This window comes from Camelus ferus, chromosome 17 (genome assembly GCF_009834535.1).
Source record: "Camelus ferus isolate YT-003-E chromosome 17, BCGSAC_Cfer_1.0, whole genome shotgun sequence".
In the NCBI taxonomy this organism is placed as follows: Eukaryota; Metazoa; Chordata; class Mammalia; order Artiodactyla; family Camelidae; genus Camelus; species Camelus ferus.
Window position 1 is genome coordinate 45,813,134 of NC_045712.1, and position 23,210 is coordinate 45,836,343.

The following is a 23,210-nucleotide window of genomic DNA, read 5'->3' on the forward strand; positions in this document are numbered from 1 at the left end:
CGAGGGACAAGAGCCCTGATACTTAGGAATTTTAATTAGGATGAACAAGAGGAAGTGGCACTCAGCCCCCTCCGAGCCCAGCCAGGACACGCCCCGAGCCCAGCCAGGACACGCCCCGAGGCGCGGGTGAGCGCACGTCCGGCCGGACGCGCGCGCACGCCGCGGGGGCGGGGCGCCGGAGGACGCCAGCGTGGGGCGGGGCCAGCAGCAGTTCCCACGCCGGCCGCGGTTCCCGGAAGTAGTGTTGGGGGGACGCGGCAGGGCGGAAGCTGTGTATGGCTGGAGGCCGTGGCGCCGCCGGGGCGGAGACGCTGTTGCTGTTGCTAGACGACGCGAACTAGCCTTCGTCACTTCCTCAGCCCGCCGTCTGCCCACTCCCCAGGCCGGAACCCAGGGGCCCGGAGCCGGGGTGGGCGCAGACTCGTCCTCCGAGGTCCAGGACAGCAGCCAGCCGGGCAGCTGGGGTGAAGGCCACGCCACCTGAGGGGAAGAACCCGAGCTGAGGCGGGAAGATGGCTGCAGACAAGCCTGCAGGTGAGGCGCCCGCGCCCCGCGCGCTGGGGCGCGGGGGACACGCGGGAGCAGGCAGACCCTGAGAGCTGGGACGGCGGGGCCCCAGGTGGGAACTAGAGGGTGGGGGCTCGAGAGCGACTCTAGTTGGGGCGTGCATTTCTCTTCCCCTTCCCTTTCCTTGGCGGTCGCTAATGTGAGTCTTTGGGCCCCAGGTTCGATAGTTTTGGGTTTTTTTTTTTTACCAAGTACAACATGAAGCGGCTTCTGACCGCCTTTGCCCCGCTCTCCAGAGTATCTCAGGTTTAAAAAGCTTAAATCTATGTGGCCGCTTCACAGACTTTTCGACTTCCCACCGGGGAAGGCAGAGCAAAGAAAGTTCACCCCGCAGCACACAGCTGCCTGGAGGACTCACCTGGGTGGTTTCGGCCACATAGCCGGCCTCTGGTCAGCGACGTCCAGTGTGATTAGCTTTGTGAAAACCACTTATTTAAATGGACATAACATTATTGTGTCTCATTCGGTCTGTGCCGTCTAATATGTTGCGTTTAGAACCTATTTTCCCCTAGTTTCTCAAGATGAACTAATTTAATCTCGACAGTTTTCTTTGTGGATTACTGCCCCATCCCTAGAGTCTTCTCCTTTAAGGAATGTAAAATTCTTTCCTGCCTACTTCTGGGACAGTCTGGCGTATATTTCCTGTGAGAAAATAATGTTCCCTGTGGCATCCAGGTTTTGTTGGAAGTAACTTAAATGACAGGACTTAGAAGTGGTCAACGGTTAGAGTTGTTACTGTAGAATTAATTTTAAAAAAAAGGAAAAGAAAATCTCAGTGTGCTGTAGGCTTATTTAGTAGATAAACTTGATTTGAAATTAAAGTGAGCCAACACTAATGCAGGTACAGATGATTAAAATCGTTAGGGGATCTTTCCAGTAATCTGCTAAGAAGGAAAACAACAAAAAAGGTTTAGAAAGTGAAGCTAAAAGAGTGTTCTAGAGAATTTTAGTAGGCTGGTCAGGGAAAACCTCTGGTGGTGATACTTGAGCAGACACCTCAGTGAAATGAAGGGTGAGCTATATGGAATGGTGAGGGGTGGGTGGAAGAATGTTCCAGGCAGGGAATAAGCATGACCTACCAAGGGGGCCATCATATTCCATCTTAATTTGGGGCACCATCTCTCCCTTGGGTTTACCATTCCTACTTGCCCAAACCACTACATTTGACTGGAATGACCTTTTTAGGCCTAAAACCTATCTAGTTTCCAAGTCCTGCCTCAGCCATGAAGCATTCTTCTAGTTCATTCATTTGTTCACAAAAACTGAGTTAGTGCCAGGCACTGCCTTTGATGTTAAAGAAATGGATATGGCACACTCCCTGGTTCTGGAGACCTACTCTTCAGTGTGTTAGAGACAGCCCTGTTACAGTGGTACTCCCACTGAATCAGAGCTATGTGATACGTATAGTAGAAGAGTAAGGTTGGGGGGAATTGGGGCCCATCTGTTTGACTGGTTTAAGCTTATAGGCAACGTTGTAGGAAACTTCCTACCTAGATAAGTAGGTTGATTGTGCATTAAGTAGATGAGTGTTTAGTGTGACTCCCTTGAATCTCTCTGCTCCTGGTCTCCATCTTTATTTCAGCTACTGTGGTTCTGGCTTTTATCTCTTGATGTGGTCTATTTCACCTTAAGCAGCCTTCTCAGTGGCTTTGTGTCTTCCTATCCAGTCCATTCTGACTGCTGCCTTTTCATTTTATTTCTAAAACGCTAATTAGATCACACCATTCCCCGGCCTGTAAACTTTCTAAGGCTACACCATTTTTTGGCATCAAGTCCTCAGTTCTTCCTGTCATTTGTAAGGCTCCCCACAATCTTTTTCCAGCTGATGCTTCTGTAACAACACATCTAGCTGTTCTCCCCAGAAATGACTCTTGGAAAGCCCCCTGTTCTTCTGAGTGGTGATGCCCTTTCTTTCTCTTCTCTATCTGGTGAGCATGCTCCTCATTCACCTTCTAGTTTATACGCTGCTTCATCTCTGAGCTCCTGAGCCCAGGGCCCTCATCCTGAAGCTTGTTCTTCATTAGGTGAGAAAAGAGCTTCTTGAATGGATTTAAGAAAGTAAATGACCTGGTCACACTGGCTGCAGTAGAGGGTGGTTTAAATGAAACAAGACTGGAAACCCAGGAACTAGCTAAGACCAGGTAATGTTGTGATAGGAATTTATCCAGTCAATATTCACCAGGGGCCTGCTCTGCCAGGCACTGCAAAGTCTGTCCTCAGAGGGCTTGTGAAAGACGGAGAAACTTGTAAAGAAAGGAAGAAAATAATTATGATTTCAAGTTGTGATAAATCTTGTGAAGAAAAGAAAAATGAGTAAGAGGATAGAAGATGACGGAGAGCAGAGACCCTGTTTTGATTGGACTGGTTAGAGAAGGAAGGGGAACAGAGACCCTAAAGGCAAAGCCATGTGGGGGAAGAATGATGGGGTAGGAGATGCCACAGTTGTCCAGACTCCTTGGAAGGCATTTAAAGGCAGCAGGAAGACCCCTTGAGGACAGGCGCTGTTGTCTGTTAGTCTGTGCTGTCTCTGGCGCCCAGGCCAGGGTCTGGCACACAGGCACGCTGGGCATTTTAATAGTGAGCAGAGGAAGCGTGGCCAGAGACGCTGTCAGAGCTGTGTCGAGGGACAGCTTCAGTTAGGCCCCGCAGCTGCAGAAGAGGCTGGAATTTCATTTTACCTCATGGAAAGCTGTTAGAATCCTGTGATCTGGTTTGTGCTTTAAGTGAGCCAGCTGACGAAGAGTTGGGAGCATGGTTTGAAATCAGATGGCCTAGGTTCATCCTAACTGTACCACTTGGTATTTGTGTGACCTTGGGCAAATTTTAAGAAACCTCTTTTTTTAAGCCTCAGCTCTCCTATGTGGAGAATGAGAATGGTAGTAATATCTATCACAATGTTGGTAAAGGCTTAAATGAGACCAGGTTAGGCCCTGGTTTTAAAAAATGCTGGCTGATACTACTTTAGAGTAGTGGATTTGGAGGAGATTGGAGGACAGGCAGATGTGAGAAGTGTTGAGGGAGTAAAATTGGCAGAATTTGTGGCTGATCTGATAGAGTCGGGGAGCAGAGAGCCAGCCTTGCTGCTGGGGAAAGGTCCTAAGTTGAGCCTCGGTTTCTTCATTTGTAAAATGAGGGCCTAGTAGTCCCCTAATGTATTCCTAGTAGCTTTCTGATTTGTTTGCCTCACAGGATTGTAGTTTGTGAGGATCAGCTGAGGTGAGGTATATTTTAGCCGCGTCCTCTGGGAGGCAGAACCCGATGAAGGTGCCAGCCCAGAAGAGTGAAGGTGAGGGAGAGAAGGAAGATGCAGTACATTCCATCCCTGCCCACTGACCCACCTTGACTTGGGAAGAGACACAGCAGGTCATTTGCACATAGGACTGTTCTTTAAGGTTTTTGAGGAGAAACTGTACTTCAGAGTAATTCATACCAGAGAGAAAGAAGGGATGATTTATTTGTCCTGCTCTCTCCCATTTCCTGTTTCCAACTGGTCAAGACTCACCTCCTGGAGAACTAATTCACGTGTGCATCTAGGTTATGTGGCTTCTGAGTGACTGATCAACCCGCAGTTCTCACACCCTGATTTGTATTTCAACCAAATTCTAATGGGAGGGGTGTCCCAGGGTGGATGGGGCACCAACCAAAGACAGAGATTGAAGAGGCGGTGGAAAGTGCCAAGGTTCATGTCCCTACATAATATGTAAAAATGGTGCGAAACCAATATCATTTTTGACTAAAATACCAGCAGTATTTTAGGATGATTTATTCGACTTTACTTTTGATAGTTATTTGAAAAGAGGAAGTGGCTGGAGTTAGGACCTCAAATCCTAGATTTGAATTTATCTGGGAATTTGGACTTTGAGGATGATGGTAGTAGACTTACTAGGAAAAGGTTGATGACATTGTGAATAAGGAAAAGACAAGACCAGAAGAGTAATAGGGAATCAGGAGAAGAGTACTTAAAGGTGGCTTTGAAAGTGTGAGCCAGCACGACTGTAAGGTGGTAGGAAGGACAAACAAATGGGGATACTTTAAGCCGAGGCTATTTTTATTTTATTTAAAACACTCAAAACTTTCTGTTGTAATTAAGCGTACAAGGTGAGAACTGTGAAGTCCTCTGTTGCTTCTACGCAGTCCCACTGTCCAGGCAACCAGTACTGAGTCTGTGTGTTCTCCCAGACTTTTTCTATGCCTACCCAAGCTCACGTTGACTTAAATATACATGTATGTTTGTGAGTGTGTGTATATGCAAAGATAAACTGCAATACTGACCTGCCATTTGCCTTTTTCAAGGTCCAGTAAGGAATCTCTGCATTTTTTTTTAAGTTAGTGTCAATCAATTTAATTTTTTTAAAAAAACATCCTTGGTAGGATTTACACAGCTTTGTAGTTAGATATTATCTTTTCCAGGTCCTTAAATAATGTAGTGAACATTCAGTAGTGTAGTGTAGGTTGATATTTCTCCTTTTTTAATCAAGGTATAATTGACATATATAACTATATCAGTTTCAGGTTTACAATATAATGATTTGATATTTGTGTATGATGTGAAATGATCACCATAAGTCAAGTTAACATCTGCCACCATATATAGTTACAAAAATCTGTGCATATTTGATCATTTCCAACTTTTTATTGCAAATGATTTCAAACATCAAAAAAAAAAGGAAAAAAAGAAAATGAATATCCAAATACCTACCACCTAGTTCAACAGTTGTTACATTTTGCCATGCTTACATCCCCTGTCTCTAGCAACAATTCTTTTCTTTTTTTTTTTCTTTTTTTCATGAAGGTACTGGGGATTGAATCCAGGACCTCATGCATGCTAAGCATGTGCTCTACCACTGAACTATAACCACCCTGCTAGCTACAATTCTTAATTCTTGAATTATTTCTAAATAAGTTATAGACATCGTGACACTTTATCTCTTAACTATTTCACCATGAGTTTATTAAAAATAAGAATATTCACCTACATAACCACAATGCCGTTATCATACTTGAGAAAATTAATGTTTGAATATATTAAATTTCCCTAATTGTTTCAAAAATGTTATTTAAAGCTTTAAAGAAGCTGTGCCTTTCACATAAGATCCAGTCAAAGCCCATTCATTGTATTTTGGTATGTCTCTTGAGTGTCTTAATTCCCAATATCTGTTTTTATGACAGATTTTTTTTTTTTTTTGGAAAAGACTAAGTCGGCTGTCTTGTAGAACACCCCATACTCTGGATTTGTTTAATTATTTCTTCCTGGTATCCTTTAATTCTTTATCTCCTGTGTTTTCTGTAAACTGAAAGTTCTTTCTACAGGCTTGATAGACTTACATTTAACATATTTTTGAGGTACTTTGTAGGTGATGCCATGTATTTTATATAAAGTACAAATGTCACTTTGTTCACTATTAGTGATGCTCAGTTTGATCAGTTAAATGGTGATAGGAACAGCTTTTTCCATTTGCAGTTAGAGGTAATCCATGGGATATACACAAACATGAAATCATTATGTTGTACACCTGAAATTAATATAATGCTGTATGTCCACTAAATCTCAATTTTTAAAAAAAGTAATCTATGGGGTAATAACTTGGCATTATGTAAACATCCACCATTGGTGGTCTTTGCCTTAATCAGTTATAACATGGGGAGTTGCAAAATGGTACTTCTCTTAGTTCTATTACTGTGTCTGCATTTATTAGCTGGTATTCTGCAAAGAATAGCTCTCACATGTCAGCTGGGGATGAACTATAATTTTTCCCAGAAAGGCATGTTAATTGTTAAAAACTTAATTGGGGGTGGGGCGTATTGTTCAGTGGTAGAGTACATGCTTGGCATGCACAGGGTTCTGAGTTCAATCCCCAGTACCTCCATTAAAATGAATAAGTAAACCTAATTACCTCTCCCTCCAAAAATAAAAATAAAAACTTAATTTAGCCTTTTCATTTATCGGTTTTCAGAATAAGAAGTGACCTACATTGGATATTTTAAGTGTTTTAATGTTTAAGAATTTAGAGCCTCAAGATTCCAATTTAAAATACATAATTGAGTGAATAACTGACTTATATTTGTGAATGTAAGTTGAAGCCTGACTGTATTATTCCGTGGACATTTTTGGCATTTGGTTTAAGGGTACCTAAGAGTAGTCACTATTTTCATAAGCTTAATTTTTAAGATTTATAAGTTACTTGAGTTCTCAGAAAATTTTGCCTTTTTAAGTCAAACAGTTGTACTTTAAATGGAATATATTTATTCAATTTAATTAAATAATTTAATTGAATATAATTATTTAAAGTAGTTAAAATTTTATGTTTGAAGGTGTTTAACTTTGTAAATGAAATAACACATGCATCACAGCCCTTTGAAACTCCAAATAGAATAAGATGTCTAAGTTGAATGTAAAATGTTTGAGGAAAATCTAGGCTTTTTGAATTTGTAATATTAATAAGTCAAGTATTAATATTTGAAAACTAGAGTAAATCTCTTTTCTGTAGGTAAAAACTACTCTCAGATAGGAAAATAAAAATACCCATCAGCAGTGGTAGTGCTCTCCTTTGCTCTCTTCCCCAAAGTATGCTGACACTCTTGATGCTTGGTGCTCTGTTCCTTTATTTCTGCAGTGCTGGTTAGAGTGCTCAAGCCCATAGCGTTGCTGGTCACATGTTAGTCCTCTCAGCTATGGAAATCAGCCATCATATGTGGGGCTTTGATATGTCAGGGATACTTGTTCAAGTGATAGAAAACCACGTGTGAGGTGTGTGAACCTTAGCTATATGGTGGCTTTGGTAAACCTGTATTATTTTTCTCTGAAATGGCATCCTTCTTATTTAAAATTTTCCTTCACAAAGGCATCAACACTACTTTGTGATTGTACCTGTAGATTTCCTCAGGCCTTAAATTTCTTTTTTTTTCTTTGGAGAAAGTTTCTCTTTTCTTGAGCATCATTAGAGCTATATTTTGAAAAGTGTAGCTTTTATGGAAAACCCTCCTCCAATCAGATTTGAATTGTTCACATTCTGTACTGGAATGTGTCTGGGCTTTCAGTTAACTGACTTTTTTCAGCTTTGAAAAAGCAGTGTATTTCTTTCCTACTTAGTTTAAACCTAAAGGCAATTGTTTGGTTAGAAATGAAGCCCGTTGGCTTAAAAAGCGTCAAGGTTTGTGCACCGAAGAGCTCTGTACACCTGGATAGTCAGCCGTGTTCATTAGGCCAGAGTAAAAGGAAAGTCAAGCTTATGGATGAACGGTCATACACTCTTTCAATCGGCAATGGAGACTATTTTTGGACAAATAAAGACACATTGTGGAAATATGTGCAGACTCTTTCTGGTAAGAAGTCAGTAGTTGCAAAAAAAAAAAAGAGTATTTTAAAAACTAATTGCAAAAATAATACCTGTTCTTGCAGAAAACTTGGAAAGTACAGAAAGATAAGAAAAATAAAAATAGAGTAATCCCATTGAAGTGGGTTTTTCCCTAAGTTTTATCTTGAAGTAAAAGAATATAGGTGGTAGGTTAACATGTAAAAGGTTATTTATTGAGCTCAATTCTCTAAAATATCTGTAGAAATGGGAATTTCAGAGTCTTGTCAACCTTAAAATCTAGCTTATTAAAGTTGGCTTCTCTACTTATTTGGAAGATTTTTGGAGATTTTTACAGTCCTTAGAGGATAATGATAGCAGTGACCCCATAAGCCAGTCTGCTCTTGATGGGAAGTAGAAGCTTAACCTCTTCAGAGCCTCAGTGACTTGTTGGGTGTTCCCCCTGCCCTGTATTTATAAATCACAATTCATAAGTGACAGTTGGGCCCAGAAGTCCCATTGAATGTCATCTAATCTAGAGAAGATATGCTTTAGAAGAAGCCATGGAGGTAACTTGATGGCAAACTAAGAATTTTGGCATTTAGTTTAAATTTAGTGTACTTTTTTTTTAACCTAGTAATTATGCCATTTTTTTAAAATCTCTTTTTTTTTGATTGAAGTGTAGTCTACAACGTTGTGTCAATTTCTAGTGCACAGCGTCATAGTTCATAGTGTACTTCTTTATGAAAGGAGATACATTTTTAAAGCACTTCAGGTTTCCTAAAGTTTTTAAAGTATTTATGTTTACTGTTAAAATTTTATGATGAATATACATAGAGTTAAGGATTCTGTCTCAGTCTAAACTCATACTTTGCTTCCTGAGATCCTGAAATCGTGGGTCCCCATGTTTTACACATTTTAAAGAAATTGGCCCTTACTGTTATTGTGCACTTGAAAGTTTTGCAAAACAGAAATGTGTAAACAGCTGAGTTAACAGTAACTTATTGTTACTGGCTTTCTAAAAAAAAGGCTGTTTGACAGTGTTCTCTTTAATCGATAAGCTCTCTTTATTAAACTGTTAGTTTTTCCTCCTTTTTAGGTCTCAGTTCTTATTTATCTGTATGAAAAAATGAAATACTAATTTTCTAACTTTAATTATCAGAAGTAACAAACTAAAAATGAACTTCTAATAAACCCAAATACTACAACCTTTTTTTTTAGGGCAGATCTAAGTCTTAGCTAAACTCACTTAAAAACAAGTTATATTTTGTTTTTAAGTATAAGTGGTGATTCTCAAAAGAGCATTTGATCTAACAATAGGAGTTTCACAGTGATCTGAGGGGCTGTTCACACTAAATCTAATTTCATTGTTAATTTGTATGTTTAAAGTGCAGAAATAAGTATAAAAAAAAAAACTGTAAGAATCCTTAGTTGTTCTGTCAAAACAGAAGGTGGAAGAGAGCTAATATTTATTTAGCATCTCTAAGCAGAGAGTGAGCTGGCCAAGAGGAGACCAGGCTGAAGATGTGACTGATTCTGAGACTTTTGTTTCCATTATACCATGTTACCCTCTAGAGAGAGGGAAATTGGGTCTTCACTGACTGCTGACTTGTGCCAGGCCAGGGCTTCCCAAAGTCAGCGCTGCTGAGGATCAGTTCTCTGAAGTGCTCCTGGAATACAGGTTTCTAGGCAGTTATCAAAAAAAAATGCCCGCACTGTAGGTGTACATACAGTTTAATGAATTCTCACACACCCAGAAGCACCTACCCAACCCCACCAGATGCATCTAACCAGACTCCTGAAGGTAACCCCTTTCCTGACTTCTAAACCTTATATTAGTTTTAGGCAGGCATTTAAAAATAAAACTTTTTAAAAAAGTAATTCATATTCATTATAAAAATTTAAATTGCTGAACAGAAGTTCTTGTGCCAAGCACAGTGAGGCCAAACAAACCAAAGTGTCAAAGTTTGGAGCAGAGAAAGGTTTATTGCGGGGCCAAGCAAGGAGAACAGGTAGCTTGTGCTCAAAAAACTCCAACTCCCCTATGGTTTTCAGTGAAAAATTTTTAACAAGCAAAATTTGGGGTAGGGGCGGCAAGGTGTGTGACTTTCTTTTGATTAGTTATTGATGAGGGTGACAGAGCAGTGTCCAGGAACGTGGTGCTCATCTTTTTTTATTTTAAATTTTTAATATATTTTTATTTAAGTATAGTCAGTTTACAATGTTGTGTCAATATCTGGTGTACAGCGCAATACTTTAGTCATATACGTATGTTGATTTTCATATTCTTTTTAACCATAAATTACTACAAAATACTGAATATAGTTCCCTGTGCTGTATAGTATAAACTTGTTATTTATCTATTTTATATATAGTAGTTAGTATCTGCAAATCTCGAACTCCCAATTTATCCCTTCCCACCCTCTTCCCCGCTAGTAACGGTAAGTTTGTTTTCTGTGTCTGTGAGTTGGTTTCTATTTTGTAAATAAGTTTGTCCTTTTTCTTTTTTAGATTCCACATGTAAGTGCTATCACGTGGTATTTTTCTTCCTCTTTCTAGCTTACTTCGCTAAGAATGACGGTCTCCAGGTCCATCCGTGTTGCTGTAAATGGCATTATTTTATTATTTTTTTATGGCCGAGAGTGTTCCATTATATAAATCTATCACAACTTCTTTATCCAGTCATCTGTCAGTGGACATTTAGGTTGCTTCCATGTCTTGGGCAGTCTGTTTTCTTTCATTTAAGAAGATGTTGAAGATATTTTTCTGTGTCCACATATGCAGACTCAACTTCTTTAACAATTGTTCAGTGTGCAATTATTTTTCTATAGTTAGCAATTTTCTTCTTTTTTTTTTTTTTTTGTTAGCAGTTTTCTTAACTGAAGGATATTTAAGTTATTTCTAGACATTTGCTATCGTAAACAGTGCTACAGTGAGCATCTTTGCATTTGTAGAGTGAATGCCTAGAAGTGGGGTTCTTTGGTCAAGGCCATTACATAGGTATGTATTGCCAGTTACCTCCCAGGAGGTTGTACCAGTTTTTACTCACACTCAACAGGTGTCATACTAGAGTAGTTTAGGAGTTGCTTCAGCTGAGATTTTTACGTTTATTTTTGGGGTTCTTGTTTAAAATTAAAAAAAAAAAATCAAAATCTAATTTTTAAAACAGTAAATTAAGGGGGAAAAATTGTTAATCTTAGAATGTATATGAACACATGTTAAGGAAACTTTTTAAATGTATTAAGCTTGGCTTTTGAATTTTTAAGCCTATGAAAGCATTCTTTGCCTGAAAATTACTTGTGAGTTCTTATCAGTATAGTTTTTTCATTGTTAAATGTTACTACAATCCAATTGGATTATAATTTTTGAAGGCATTGTACATATATTTATAATCTCCTTATGTCTTCAGGGCCTGGCATAGTTTCTTGAATATGTGGGATTTGGAGCATATTGCTGGGGGGCAGATCTAATATTTTCAAGAGAGCACAGTATTCTCAGCCTGAATGTCCTGATGGACAGGGCTGTAATCCTTATATAAGGACTTCCACAACAAAGAGAAACATTTCCTAAGTTTTCGAAGCAGTGGCATTTTACTCACTTACAACACTAACTAGCCATTGTGGTTGAGAGAGGTCTAACCTTGGCACCTTCGTTAGGAAGAAGACAATTAAGAAGAAAACTAGGGACACATTCTCTGAATAGCTGTTATTTCTAAAGAACTACAAAACTTGTGTGTTTGCAGATCAGGGAGCAGAGAAACATGAAGGGACAGGTCAGTCCTCTGGGATCACTGATCAGGAGAAGGAATTGTCCACCAGTGCTTTCCAAGCCTTCACAGTAAGAATGGTTTCTCTCAGTCTGCTCTGTTTTTAGCATCTGTCAAGTGCAAATCTTTTTACAGTGAATTTAATTTATAATTTTTGTTCTGTACTAATTCAAGTTGTTTTCTTTATTTTTAATTTTAGAGTTTAAATATGTAAGACAAATGAGAGTAATTTGAGCCATTCCTAAGTTTTTGTATTTCCACAAATAATGTTTTAACTCTCACTGTTAAGTCTCTTAAATTTAGATTTGTAAATATATGGGTTGGTTTTTTCATTTCACTGCTCTCTTCAGTTCTCTTCCTTGACTGTGCTTTAAAATGGAACCCCAACGAAAGTTTATTGTCAAAACTTTAACTTTTTTGACATTAAACAATATGAAAGGAAACCTTATTTGATTACCCGTTACATACATGTAAGCAGAAGAACTTGATACCTGGGTATTCAAAGTATACTAAAAATTAAAATTTGGAGTAATTAATCATATTGCCTTTCTTAGCTAGCCTTGGCTATTATATCCTGCTAGCAATGTATACCAATATGTACTCATATATTATATGTGATTATAATATATATATAGGTATATAATATACCGAATATGTGTATGTGTATGTCCTGTAGATACAATGCACATGTGTCAGTGTTAGAGTCTTAAGAAATGAATATCCAGGTTTTTTTGTTTTATTAAGATATAACTGACATATCATAGGTTCTTAATTGACGTGACTATTACTTAATCTAATGGTTTAGTATATTTAGTGAAATTTTATCTGTCTTTTTTTTAACAGTTTTTAAATAAAGATAAATGGAATACATTTGGAAGTGAATGTGTAGTTCTTAAAGTTGGTGTGTAATTTTGTTTGTGTGTTTTTGTTTTAGGCTGGAAATTATGATGTCTGTCTGCAACACCTTGCCTGCCTACAAGATATAAACAAAGATGATTATAAAATAATTTTGAATACAGCAGTGGCTGAGTTTTTTAAAAGTAACCAAACAACAACAGATAGTTTGAGACAGACGCTTAACCAGCTGAAGAATCAGGTGATACAGAAATGAATTTCACTCTAAAAATACTGTGGTGCTCTCTAAATTGTGAAATAAAATTAGTTAAGTAAAATTAATGTGACTTCTTATCTGATATTTATAACACAGTTTCTAATATATCTGAAACATTTGTTGCTATTAATTTTTATTTGTATAAAATTATTATTCCAGGAAATGAAACATTATTTTATTTTCTATTGGTTTTGAACTTGAGCAGAATGGACTAATATACCAAATTTGAATGAGCTTTGGAGAATTTGGAGTTTTGAGAAAGAATGAAAATAGAAACATATGAAAAGGATTAGCTGCTAAGATTATAGCTTATTTATAACTGTAAAGAGCTGATTATTAATAACAGTGTTAAATTATTTTAGGATTTTGGTTCAGATGATTAATTGATTACATGGAAGATACTCTGATTTATATATGGTTTAGGTCTTGCCTTGGTCACTGGCTGGTCATGACAGCATCACAAGGTTAGACAAGGCTTGATATTCAGGAGGGCTGATGACGAGATCAGCTAGCAGACGTTCAGTGCTTGCCATGTAGCTAAGAGCCTCGTATGGGGCATCTTGCTTATTCCTCCCAGGAGCCCTGTGAACTAGCTACTATAGTTTTTCTTTTATAGATGGGGAAGCTTGTGTAAATTGTCCAAAGACACAAAGCTTTTTTTTTTTTTTAATGATTATTTTCCCAAAATACATACCATAAAAGTATACCCAGGTGTCCCTCCAAGTCTAAAACCCAAAGACACAAACTTTTAAAGTAGTAAGAGCTACATGAGGCATGGAAGGGTATATCTCAAGCAGTAGAGTGCATGCTTAGCATGCACGAGGTCCTAGGTTCAATCCCCAGTACTTCCTCTAAAAACAAACCAACAAACAAACCTAATATCCCCCCCAAAAGAAGCTACATGAACCCAGTTCTGTTTGATGCTAGAGCCTGTGCCTTTAATTACTGTTTCATGCTATAGAAAAAGGTCTTGAGACGGTTTGAGCCCCTGTCCTATTTTCACAAGTACCACTGTGCTTTAGAGTATCACCTGAAATGTGACACGGCTAGAAATAAGTGACCCCTTCGGGCTTTTCATGATTCTTCGTAAGAGTAAAGTAATTTTTAACCCTATTACTGTTCTTCAACAAAAGTGAGACTAATAGCCAACATTTATTAAATGCCTATTATTTGATTCCAAATTTCATATAAAGTGCTTTTTGCACTGTATGTCATGTAGTCTTCCTATAAAAGTAGGTACTTGTTATCTCAATTTTAAACTGGGGTTTGGAGAGCCTAACCTTACAGCTGAGTAGGGGAGGAGCAGGCTTTGACCCAGACCTGACTTCTGGACCTGTTCTCGTAACTGCCTCAGTCTTTGTTGTAAATGTCTGTCATCACATTGCATCACTACTCTAGTAGTGTTAGCCATGACTTAGCTCCAGAATCAAAGGAATAGTGATGTTTGTTGTCTGGTACACGTGCCCTGCAACCCCATAGACAGTTTCTTGCAGGGAACATTTGGTCTTTGAGCACAAGTTCATCCTTAAACTTTCTGTAGAATAAGAGGTTTCTCCAAACTTCCTGTTAAGCCAAGAAGACTGCTTTTTGAAATCCTTTTGATATAACCTATGCACATTCCCATATACTTTAAATCATTTACATTTAAATCATCTAATCATTTACAATGCTATGTAAATGCTATGTAAAAAATTGCCAGTGCACAGTAAATTCAAATTTTGCTTTTTGGAACTTCTGGCATTTTTTTTCCCCAACTGCAGTTGGTTGAATCCACAAATGCCAGACCCATAGGTACAGAGGGCCAACTGTATATCAAAGTTCTACTGTGTAATTTAGGGAAATATCAGTCTTAGAATTAATTACTTCACATTCCTCAATAATTTATTGCAGTCTTTGTAATGGCAAAGAAAGTTAAGTTTTAATACAGGTAGAATTCCATTTTAATGTGTTATATGGAATCACAGAATGGTTGTGAAACTTGATTAAAATTTAAAAGCCTATTGCTTCAGCCTGAAGAAATTGGGCATACAGATAGTCACTAGCTCTAAAATGCAGTGTTGACTTTTTTTCTTTTGGTATCAGATGTGGTATCAGGGTTCTAGTAAAGCTATTAAAGCCTGTGTTCACTGTTATGTATGACAAAGTGTATTTTTGTTGTTCATTACTTTGAAAAAATCTATTTTTTTTTTATTATGGGAATAAAACCTGAATATAATAGGAAAACTAGAAAATATACTTCCTAGCCACATGGCCTTGGGCAGAATAATTAAGCTTTTTGTGCTGGTTTGCTTATTTATAAAATGAAACTGACAATGTGATCTGTGTCCTTGAGGTGTGGGGAGGGTTAAATGAGGTGTTCTCTGTAAAGGATTTAATGGAGCAGGCCTACCACTTAGTTATTAGTTAGCTATTGTTTGTTAATGTTTAAATTTAGTTTGTACAAAATGGAATCAGGCTTATGTATATGTACCTCATAACATTTTCATAGGAAAGGTCATTTTGAGTTTCGCCCAGTCCCTTTGTAGCCTCTTGATACGTGAGGCTAGAAAGTGGGGCTCCGACTCAGATGCCACGTTGGCTGTTAAAAAGCACTGAAGATGTCTTCATAGTAGCAAGGAAGAGACTCACCTTGCCTTGTGCAAGGCACTTAATAAAGTCCCAAGAAAATGTTTTATTTAACAGAACTTTATTATGAATGAAATGATTTGTAGTATGTGAAAGTAATTGAAATGCACAATCCTGTTGAAAATTTGGGAAATTTTAAAGTAATGTTGGCCTGTTTATTCATATAGATTCTTTCACTGTGTTATTAGAATATAATCCCTGGTGAGTGTTTTATAGGTCCACTCGGCTGTTGAAGAAATGGACGGATTAGATGATGTTGAGAACAGCATGCTGTATTACAACCAGGCAGTCATTCTCTATCATCTGCGGCAGTACACAGAAGCCATATCAGTCGGTGAAAAACTTTATCAGTTCATAGAACCTTTCGGTATGTTAATCCGTCAAGTCAGAAATGTGCCTGTCTTCTCATACTTGCTGAGGTCCCTGCTACTTTTACCTAGACCATCTAAATCAGAACTGTGTGTGTGTTTAAAGAGAGAAAGAAAGCTTTGTCACGTTTTCTTAATAATAGTTCAAAAAAATTAAAACTATATTACTTTTAGATGAATCCAGGCTTGCTTTCAATATCCTGTGCCCCATTCCCGCCACCCCAGTTTTGGAAGATAACTGTTAGAAATGCTGTTTCTAATTGGAAAGACTTACTGATTTCTTTTTTTTGTTCCCCTTGCTGTTTAAATCCTGCCTTACTGTACCTGATCCCTCCTTACTTGAGTAGGCATGAAGGAAGGAGTGTTTTGGAATGTTAGGGAACAGGGTAGTATTTTATTTTGTGTATTGCCTAATTGAAATTTTTGTGGGTAATCATAGAGTAGATAGTATAGAGCTATGTTAGCTTTTTTGTTGTCTTAACTACTTTATAATTACAAGCCTGGAGTAAGAGTAGTAAGAAAAGTAAGGGCAAAGAAGAAAGAGGGAGCAAAAGAGCAGCAAAGCTGGACCCAGAAATGTCTAGAGAGGAAATATTTCCATCCCACAGGCTGTCAGATTTCAACTTTTTCTCCATGGCTATTTTCTTTTAAATTCAAAACACTAGTGCCAATTCCTGACTTATAAGACCCTGATTGCTGTTATGGTCACCAAGGGGAGGTAGGGGAGTGTGATGGCCGCTCTGGGAAAGTTCCAGGGTCCCTCTTGCTGACAGCTGACTGGACACCTCTTCAGGGAGCCCTCCTTCCCCTCCGCCCTGGGGACACGGCTGACAGACTGGGCAGGAGTGTCCCGTCAGGGGTGGAAGATTATGTAACTAGTGACCTGTTCCTTTCTCCTGTAAAGCTGGAAATCAGAATTACACTTCTAGGATGGCACAGATGTGTCTTTTCTATAAAACTGGTTTTTAGAATTTCCAGAGCAGTTGATGAAATCCTGTTAATCTGTACCATGGCTGAGCAGAATATGGCAACCAGCGAGTCAGTGTTCAGAGCCGTTTTTCTTCTTCTTTGAAACTCTTTTTTTTTTTTTTTAACTTTATTACTTGGTTCTTCATACAGCGTATATTTATCGAGCATGTGCTATGGACTGACACTGTTCCGGGATCTGAAGATAATACAGTGAATGAAATAGAGAAAGGCTTTCTTCTCATTAAGCTTATATTCTGATGGGAGGGAGAGCGGTACAATAAATGCGTATGTGAGGCAGTTAAATGCTGCAATGAAAAGCTGAAATTGGGTAAGAGGGTTGACTGGGGATGTTATTTTTAGATAAGGTAATTGAGGAAGGCCTGGGATAAGACAGTATTTGAAAAGAGACTTGAATGAAGGGAAGAGGTGAGTCCTGCAGTGTGGGGGGTGGGAAGCCTCCCAGCCAGAGGTAACAGTACGTGCAGAGGCCCGGAGGTGAGCAGGGTCGGGGAGGAGCAGCAGGCATGCCCCTGTGACTGGAGCTGGGTTGGGGGAGCAGGCAGCACGCTGTGGCCTCGGTGAGGACTCACTGTGAAGTGTGGTGCGAGACCCTTGGAGATGTGTGGCCTTTTGCACACCGGCTGCACTGATGTTAGTTCTAAGTGGATTCTACTCCAAGAATGAGGTCAGGAAGACTTGTTAGGAGGCTCCTAAGGGGTTTTGCAATGTTCGGTTCTTGACTATGGCAGCCTTCTTTTAGACCCTCTGTTTATCTTTTTTATTGAAAGAAGAGAAAATAGTGTATGTCATATGCCAGGTTACCCCTCCTCTCTTCAGTAGGCTCCTCGTCCTTTGAAGTCCTTGTCTTTATTTCTTCCTCTTGGCTATTTCAGTTTTCTGGTATCCTCCAGTCCACACCTGGTTTCTTTTGTCTCTGTAATCAGCCTGTGTTACTTCCTCATCTCTGTGCCTGGAGAGGAAGTCTGTTTTCCAGACTCATAGACCATCTTAGAGTTAGAAGGAACTTCAAGAGGTCACCTGGGGTCCCCTCTCTTCAGGCATGTAAAGTATTCTCCCCATCTTACAGGTCAGCCAGCTGAGATCAAAGTAGTTCAGTGATGTGCAGAGGCTGCATGTCTGTTAAGTAGCCAAGCAGGTACTGGAATTGAGATTTTCTTCCACCTTAAGTAATACTCTTCATTTCATGTACTGGTATTTGGTAGGTATTTTGCCAAAGGAAGTTCAGTCACTAGAATCCCTGATAAGAGAGGCCTTGAGATGCTTCATAGAGTCACATTGTTGACACTGCAACTTGCCTCCATCCATGGCTCTCAGTAATGAACATTCCTATAAGTAAAGACTTGGACTTTGCTTTTTAAAGCTTTTTGTTGGGGGAGTGACCTGAGATGTCTGCTTCACTTTGGATTGTGACTTTTCTTTTCCTGTTTTTTTTTTCACCCTAGAAGAAAAATTTGCCCAAGCAGTGTGTTTTTTGCTGGTAGACCTGTATATATTAACCTACCAAGCTGAGAAAGCTCTGCATCTTCTTGCTGTTCTAGAAAAAATGATTTCCCAGGGCAACAATAACAAAAACGGAAAGAATGAGGTGAGTGTTCTCAGGTGATCAGGCTAAAATTTAAAGTTTGATTAACATTTGTGGTTATTAAGTATTATTTTAACAGCTTTACTGAAACATAATTCACATACACTGAATTTATTGTTTGTAAGGTTAGAATTCAGTGGTTTTTAGTTTACTCACAGAGTTGTACAACCATCACCACTGTCTAAATTCCAGAACATTTTCATCCCTCCAGAAAGAACCCCTGTACCTGTGAGCAGTCACTCTGCCCCTCCTTCCCTCGGCCCTGGGCAGCCACTCATCTGCCTGTCTTGGTGGATTTACCTGTTGTTGACACTTCACACAAATGGAATCGTACACTGTGTGATCTTTTGTGATTGGCCTCTTTCACGTAGCGTGTTATTTTCAAATTTTACCGTGTTGTAACCTGTGGCATTCCTTTTTCTTGTATTTCAGTGCTTTTCATGGCCACATATTATTCCATTATGTGGGTAGGCCAACTTTTTTTATCCATTCATCAGCCGATGAAAGTTGGGTTGTTTTCCTCTTCTGTCTATTATTAATAATGCTGCTATGAACATTTATATTCAAATTTTTGTGGGGGCATATGGTTTCAGTTCTCCTGGGTATCTATATAAGAATGGAATTGCTAGATCATACGGTAACTTTGTTTAACTTTAGGAGGGACCATCAGAGTAGTTTCCGAGGCAGCTACACTATTTTATATTCCTGTCAGCAACTTTTGAGGGTTCCAGTTTCTCCACGTTCTCGCCGTCCCTTGTCTGTCTTTTTAAGAATTTTGACCGTCCTAATGGGTGTAAAGTGGTTTCTCAAAATAGTTTTGATTTCCCTAAGGCTAGGGATACATGCTGAAACCTTTTCATGTGTGGGGTACTAATTTTACAGAATGTAAAGACTAGAATTAAGATAACAAAATTCCATAATCTGGTTAAACAGAGTAGCTTTCACTAGACAAAATTTCATCATTAAAGCTCTTCAGAAAGAGCACACATTTATGACAGTTAAGCTTCACCATGTTCCGGTGAGAGACTGGGTGCACGTTAAGAATACGTCTTGGTTGTCATGTTTTTTTTTTTCATTTTGCTTGTGCTTCCGACTGCCCGGGCATGATCCTTTCTTCCTGTTCCTCCTCCTTTGTTAAAAAAAAGAGTATTTGCAGAAAACAGGTTGTCAGTACCTTTCTTTCTACCTGTATAAACCCTTGAGGTTTAAAAATAAACATCAAAAAAAAAAAATCTAGCAGTACTTAAAAAAAAAGTGTGTATATAAGAAAGATCAGTTAAATAATCTTGGCATTGTTCCCAAATACTGTGTAGTAAAATATTTCACTTTCATATTCAATACTTGTAACAGTTTATGAAATATAACTCGTTTCAACAGATGCTTGTGTGCTCTCCTGGGTACTAAGGTGACAAAAATAAAAACATTGCAGTTCTTGCTTTTCAAGAAACTCAGGTCTGTGGGGAGAGAAAGATGGAACAACATCTATTCATGAACAGGGAGGAAGGACATTAGGGAATGTTTCAGAGTAGTTGGGATGTTTGTTTTGAGCCTCGAAAGATGTGATAGCTGAACAAGTTGGGAGAGGAAGGGTGGAGCAGGATGGCCATCCTGGCAGGGAAGGTAATACAGAGAGCGTGAGAGTGCTGTGTTGGGGGAATTTCTGGTAATCTGACGTGGGGAGTGCCTGAGAATGTCGTGAAGCTCATCGGGGGATGCGACGGGCTACTCAGGGATGGGGGATGCAACAGGTGACTCAGGGATAGGTCCTGTCATGGAGGACTTGGAATGCTTTACCAGGAGCTTAGCGTATGATGTTGGTAGTGTTTATACCAGAGTAAGTTTTTAGAGAGGGAAAGACTTAATCTGTTTTGGGTTTCAGAAAGATCATCTGAGTTTTACCCAAGTAATATCCATGCTTTTTATATATGTGTGTATATATATATATACATATATATAATTTTTTTTTGTGGGGGGTAATTGGTGAAGGTGCTGGAGATTGAACCTAGGACCTCATGCATGCTAGGCACGCACTCTGCCACTGAGCTATACCTCCCCTCATCTATGCTTTTTAAACCCAGCCCTTTTTATACACTCAACTGTGAGCTGCTTTAAGTAGAGTTTCCTGCACCCACTCCAGACTGTTACAACTGAATGTCTGCAGCTTGGAATTTGGAATTTTGAAAATGTTCTCTGGGTGATTCAGATTAATTCTCTTGAAACTTAGTGATTTCAATTATGGTCAAAAATATTTAATTTTAGTTAACTTTGTTTCACTACCCTACAGACTGGTAATAACACCAACAAAGAAGGATCTAATCATAAAGCCGAAAGTGGAGCTCTAATAGAAGCTGCAAAGTCAAAGATACATCAGGTAGTGTAAATTTAAAAGAAGCTACATGTCGCATGTATTTCCTTGTAGTTATGGATGATGAAGGATGTGATAGGTCATGGAAAGCCATAAATAATTCAAGGCAGGTGTGTTTATTTGTCTTTGAAGTATTACAGTTTAGAAGCACATTTATCCTTCTAAATATATTTTGCTAAAGATGATAATGCAATGTCATTTCTTTTAATTCTCTCTGAAAAATTGAGAGAAATGACCTGAGAACCTACTGGAGGATAAAATCAGTTTGTAGAATTTTAAAATTCATTGTTAGTTAGCCATATGCAGATAAGGATTGGTAGAATTTTTGCTTGGAACTGAAGTATAAATTTCACTCTACTGTGTTTCAGTTTTTAAAAGTATGTTCCAAGAGTACAGTAAATATAAGCTATTTAAGATAATTTTAAACATGCTTTTCCAAGTAACTAGTATAACTGTGTTGTAAACAGATTGGGTTTAATTTTCTTAACTTTAGAAAGTAAAACTACTCCAGCGTGTGTAAGTGCACCACAGTTCTTACACAATAGCATTTTTCCTTCCGACAGTATAAAGTAAGAGCTTATATCCAAATGAAGTCCCTGAAGGCTTGCAAAAGGGAAATCAAGTCGGTCATGAACACAGCTGGAAATGTAAGTTTCTTCTTGACTTTTTTTTTTCTTCAATTAGTGGCTTTTATGTCCTAAAATTTTCTTGTTTGGTTAATAGGTATTTGCTAGTCTTAAATAATTTATCATACTCGATTATAGTGTATGTACACTACCAGCTGTAAACCTTTATATTGAGTTGTGCAGTAGTTCTCACTCTGTGTCTGCCATTTAATGCAATACTTTACTCAAAGTTATAACAAGCATCTCCCCTTGGTACGTAGCCTTCAAAACACCATTTTAAATGGCTGTCTAGTATTCAGTGAGTGGTTTGTCACAGTTCACTTAAACATTTACTGTTATTAGACACTTTAGGACTTTTCTAGATTATACTCAAAACAATTATTAACAATAAGCAGTCTAGTTGTAGTCCTAACTTGCCCCTTCCAAATGATCTTTGGCCCGATGGTACCTTCAGTTTGATTGATACTAGAGTGGTATTTCAGATATAATTACTCCTTCCTTTTCCTCCACTGATAAATGATTTTTGAGACAGTAGAGGGAAGAGACAGATACTTTGAGGAAACCTGTTAATTAAAGAGTGTGAAACCCTGAAGAGATCCAGTTTATAGTAGGTACAGCTTAAGAACGTGACTCCAGAAACCTCAGACAGGTTCCAGATGAGCCACTGGGTCAGTAGTGCTTAGGTGATGTTGTAGAACAACTGTTGTCTAGACCTGAAGGGGTAGGGTAGACTTCAGGCTAAGGGGGAAGGGCTTAACTAGCCAACCAGCCGTTAACACACCTTTTTTGGGAGAAAATACATGATCCCCTGTCTCAGAGGATGCCACAGCCGTAGGGAAGAGACAGATAGGAAAATAAGTAATTGTTCGTCACACCCAAATCAGGGAAAACTCCAGGAGGAAACACTGCCTCCTGGAATCAGCTTTGAATGCCTTGTTCCCTTGGTGACCAGGGGGCAGAGCAGAGCATGAGGGAGGGTTTGGAAGGAAAACCTGTAGCTAAGCTCAAGTGAATGAATAACGAGGCAAGGATCCCAGGTGTCCTCCAGGATCTCCAGATCTCTGCATGCTTTTTGCATTCTAAACTTAGTTGCTATGAAGGAGACCCTCACCACAAGGATTCTTAGGAGAAGCAAAATGTGGTCTGCGATCCAAAACATGATTTTTTCTAATGGCAATATTAGCCCTTGAAAACAAGACATTCTGATTGGAAATTTTTCCATTCATAGAATGACACCTTTTTTCCTTACTTGGCAAAGCATTTGATTATTTCTACCTCTCTGGGTTCTAATGAAGGTGTATTTGTATCCAAAAAAATAAGAGAGATCACTGTTCTCTCTAATAACCATTAAAATGAAGGACCTGGTTTGTGCTGTTGAGTTGGTTTTCAGTTGATACAGTGATAGATAGAGACAGTCAGTTGATACTTTGCAGACTGTATTCTTATACGTATATGTTGTGTGTATTTTTTTAGGTAGACCTTTAATAATCAGTTTATAAAGTGCTCTCCGCCAGGTTTCAGTTTTTATGATTGTGAGAGCAGTGGGAAACTCAGAGACTCTAGTCTTTCGTGCCCATGACTTAAGTGATTCATTTATGCTTATACAACAGCACGATTATGATCTGAAAACAAATTGTAAGTAACTTGTATTTTCTTTACAGTCTGCACCTTCTCTGTTTCTCAAAAGTAACTTTGAGTACTTAAGAGGCAATTATCGAAAAGCTGTGAAGCTATTGAATAGTTCAAACATTGCTGAGCATCCGGGATTCATGAAAACAGGTAAAAGAAAGATGGGAAGTTTTGCTATTTTTTCTTCCTGACTCTTCTATGCCTTGATGCTTGTTTTTTTGTTTTTACTAGGCTGCTTTTCAGAATAATTTTTGCTAATTTTTTAAATGAAAATGTTTTATTATTTCTG

The 23,210-nt window shown here is 38.7% G+C and overlaps 1 protein-coding gene across 4 annotated transcripts in view; it reads left to right on the forward strand.

Moving 5' to 3' along the window:
• Positions 1-230: 230 nt before the first annotated feature.
• Positions 231-23,210, forward strand: part of CNOT10 (CCR4-NOT transcription complex subunit 10) — a 54,108-nt gene continuing 31,128 nt past the window's right edge. For 2 of the 4 annotated variants that reach the window (XR_004312405.1, XR_004312404.1), the window contains exons 1-8: positions 231-534; positions 11,602-11,696; positions 12,560-12,721; positions 15,578-15,728; positions 18,162-18,304; positions 20,586-20,672; positions 21,230-21,313; positions 22,954-23,071. Coding sequence is in view for 2 of the 4 variants with exons in the window: in XM_032459357.1 (XP_032315248.1) it covers positions 513-534; positions 11,602-11,696; positions 12,560-12,721; positions 15,578-15,728; positions 18,162-18,304; positions 20,586-20,672; positions 21,230-21,313; positions 22,954-23,071 (862 nt within the window). In the remaining 2 variants the exon portion in view is untranslated. The remainder of the gene's footprint in view (positions 535-11,601; positions 11,697-12,559; positions 12,722-15,577; positions 15,729-18,161; positions 18,305-20,585; positions 20,673-21,229; positions 21,314-22,953; positions 23,072-23,210) is intronic. The other 2 variants (XM_032459357.1, XM_032459356.1) reach the window with 2 other exon arrangements.